Below are 3,825 nucleotides of genomic sequence, written 5' to 3' on the forward strand. Positions count from 1 at the left end.
TGTAAAAGTAAATGGGATTATTTCTTAACAAGAATAATAATGTAGGCCTTCATTATTTCATGCTGAAAAAAAAAGCAAGTTTGTTAAATATTTGAGTTTCGTGGAGAAATGAAAAGTGCAGTGGAACAACGAATTTTAACAGACCCATAGTTGATGGCAACCATCAATTGTTCGAAATAATCGCATACATAGTCAAGAAGTCCTATTGATTTCACAATTACGTTTAAATCTTTCGGCATGATAATTACCGAACACGTTCTAGTCTAATTATGTATGTGGAGCTTCGTAGCCGGGCGGTTAGAGTCACCAAGTTTTCTAATCACATCATGCTATGTTGTGAAGGTTCGATTCTTGGACAGCTCCGGGGGATGAAACTTTTCGAGAACATTTGCCCATGTTTTTATAACAAAGAATGTATTTTTTTGATGTATTTTTCATGTAATTTTTCATGTAATGAGAAAAGCAAGAGCAGGTGAACTTAAGTACTGTAAAAAAAATGTGTCGTGTGTTGTATTATTTTACTATAGGGACTTTCAGCCCTTAACTGGTTCGTCTCTTAGAGAAATATGAACGAAATTTCGTACCCTAAATGTTTGAAAAACGATTAGCCTTATTTTAGCTGGAATTTTAGTATTAATTTTAAATCAATTGATTTGCTATGATATTGCGTATTATTCTAAGCATCTAGAGAAGTTTACTTTTGTGTTGAAATGGAATAGAAGGAAGAGTAAATTTGGCCTCATATGTTAACTGGCGAATAAATCATGTGTAAGCATAGAATCTAGTCAACAACATCACGATGTTTAGCTGTATGAAACTAATATTTCCATCGATGGGGAGGCACGAAATATAAATAGTATTGACATCATTTGGTATCTTAAATGTTCACAGGTACGTCTAAAAGTGATCTCAAATGTAAACTTTTGAAGATGAGTATAAATTATTAATTTGATTTTTCCTAAACCTTCTTGAATAATGGAAATACAAATTGACTTGCTTTTTCCAGGGAAAAGGGGATGTGGCAGATGCTATAATTATAATCGTTCCGAACATTGCTTCCCTCGCATGCACACGATCATTCCACATGCATCGTGACAAAAGAGTCAGTCTCTATCCGACATCGCGCGAGGATAGATCATTATTCTTCGCAGTGCGCGTGTGATTTAATTTGATTCTCCGTGGTCGTTACCACAGTCACCTAAAAATAGAAGATTATCAACACTCACACACTGAAGATGCCTGCTTAGTCCCCGGCAGATATCTCATTGGTTCTTTGTTGTGTTATTTAATCTTTTGTGCTTACGACTTTTTGTAGTTCACCCTTTTGTTATTCGAGCTTTTATCATCCGAAATCATTCTCGTTTGGGCTCGTACTTGTTCCTTGCGAACTTCAATTCCGATGTGATGGGCAAGAAAATAAAATAGATAATAAAATAACACTCAACCATTTTATTCAACTATGAAACTGTACAACATGGTAAATGAAGAATAAATCATCCGCATGATTTCGGTGAATGTTTCCACATTCAAGGGACCCAAGCCTCTTACAGATATCTCGATGGGTCTTTGCGTTTTGTACAGTAGAAAATGAAATGAACGCTGTTCTGGATTAGGCAATAGATGCCACGGTGCATCATATACCAGCTTGATTATTCGGTCGTTCTAAAAGTGTATATTAGTATAGATTAGTTATTTTAGATTTGACTTTTATCATGTACGTTACCATCAGCTGAATAAGGGTTCCGAGAACGGCATAGATGAAAAGCTGAAACAATGATGCTAAGAGGAATCCGTACGTTGCGTACCAGTCAGACTGTAATTTTAGTATAATGATTATACATTTTAAAATATGCGAATTGAACACATATACCATCAAAGCAAGAAATAAATTCAGCGAAATTGTTATGACGCATGTGGCCACTTGAACTACGCATATACTTTCATAGCACATTTTCAGTGAGGAGAGGAAGTCAATTACTTCCCTATGACTAATATACAACTCTCTCATTTCATGCCGACAAAATGCTGTGAAATCCTTGGTTTTGTATTTGTTTTCAATAGAACTAAGTTTTTCAGCAAATGTAACGAAATGAATTTGGAGCAGGTCAGTGTATGAAACAATATGAAACACAAACATCATGAAAGCTGTGTCGGACGACAGAGCACCAAATAATCCATAAACACCAATGACCATGTGAATGAAATTGGTGAACCCATAGCCATACGCCGAGTAGATATCGATACCCGGGACCAAAAGAGGAAATATTGTTACCTTAATGTCTCTGAAAAAATACATGTAGGCTGGATATAATGAGAAAAGGAAAATAGACGACAAGTACAGCAGTGAAGTAATTTTCACGAGCATAAGCAGCTGGGAAACATTCTTCAAAATAACACATTGCTCTCCTTCAGATCCTTTCAAGTATTTGAAATAAATGGATTCTTTCAAATTTTTATGATTGACGTGATATTGCTTCCGTTTAGCCAATGTGAAAATTAACTTTAGCAAACATTGCAAGAAAAATCCCCCAAAGGATAATGCCATCAAAATTTCCGTGCTGCCTTTGGCCAACAGAAGTGAATTGGCAGTTAGCACCACATAAAGTGCCATCAAAAAGAATGTGAAGTATGTTTTCAATCCTTTTCTGTAGTCGGGATCCAGTATATCCAATCCAATCACTGAGCAAATACCACGCACGTATTTTGTGTACAGCATGAATTTATCTAAAGCTTCCATCACTTGAAAATATGACTTGCGATATCGGGAACGATCTAGAACAAACTATTCAGCAACAGTTCAACAGAATCTGAAACCAATCACACTGTGCTATTTTTTGCTTTGATATCTGTCTGTTGCATTTAATGTTCCTTATGCAAAGTGCGTGTTGGCCAACTGGTCATCATACGGTAATAATTAACTCTTATCGGTGTGTTTTCCCTTGGTATTTATTATTAAAAGAGATAATATAGCATGTGATAATTTTGTTGGTACGAACGAGGTAATAAGGGTTTCTCTGATATTTCAATAAAGAATTTTGATTGCCATTCTTATAGAACCATTTGCAGAGCTTTGACCATACCTTGCTCATGATTCAGACCAGTATTCCGTTCGACACATTAGTATAAATATGTTGTATCTGATTAGTGCATGATGACTTATTGGAAATTGCTAAGCTTCTGGGGTTTTGATTAGGTTGCACAGATAAAAAAATAGGTTTACCCGCCATGTAAACTTCATTTAGACATGAAAATTTCGTGTTATGATGGATTACATGATATATCATGTAAGTTTATGTTATATGTCATGTACTCATTCTGAGTCATGCTGACATATAATGGAAGTTTACATGGTATTTCTAGGCATTTGCATGATACCTAAGTCATGTAAACTTCTGTGATTTCGGACGCTCAAATCATGTCACAGTATTTTATACTCTTTTTCGATCTGTGTGGTTAAACCCATATGTACTTACAGTTTCAGGTAAACCGCATTTTTAGATTTGTGTACTTGAATATGTGTTAAGAAATGAGTGGAAGAAGCATTCCAACAAAATAAATAAATTCTTGAAACTTTGGGTACGGTGGGTCCGATTCTCGATCATTAAATTACAGTTACGTTGAAAATTAAGTGCTCCAAAGTTCTCTACCTGTGCGTTGATCGCTGTGACTATATGGAACCAATTATAACATAATAATTTGTTGGAGATCATGCATTTAGCGAGTTTACTGCTAAGCAAACTCATATCTAGTAGTGCTTTCAATAGAGTAATTTCTGAAGAAATCAATAATATGTCAATTTACTGGACATTCGTCACATACACATAC

At 35.3% G+C, this 3,825-nt stretch overlaps 1 protein-coding gene across 1 annotated transcript; it reads right to left on the reverse strand.

Annotated features, from left to right (window-relative positions):
• Positions 1 to 514: 514 nt before the first annotated feature.
• On the reverse strand, positions 515 to 3,000 carry LOC109419901 (odorant receptor 43a-like). Its single transcript, XM_019694187.3, has 3 exons — positions 1,871 to 3,000; positions 1,724 to 1,813; positions 515 to 1,662 (listed from the first exon to the last, which is right to left on the reverse strand). Exons 1-3 carry the CDS (start codon positions 2,735 to 2,737, stop codon positions 1,450 to 1,452), a joined length of 1,170 nt encoding a protein of 389 aa, XP_019549732.1. The 5' UTR covers positions 2,738 to 3,000; the 3' UTR covers positions 515 to 1,449.
• Positions 3,001 to 3,825: the final 825 nt, after the last annotated feature.

Source organism: Aedes albopictus, chromosome 1 (genome assembly GCF_035046485.1).
Source record: "Aedes albopictus strain Foshan chromosome 1, AalbF5, whole genome shotgun sequence".
Classification (NCBI taxonomy): domain Eukaryota; kingdom Metazoa; phylum Arthropoda; class Insecta; order Diptera; family Culicidae; genus Aedes; species Aedes albopictus.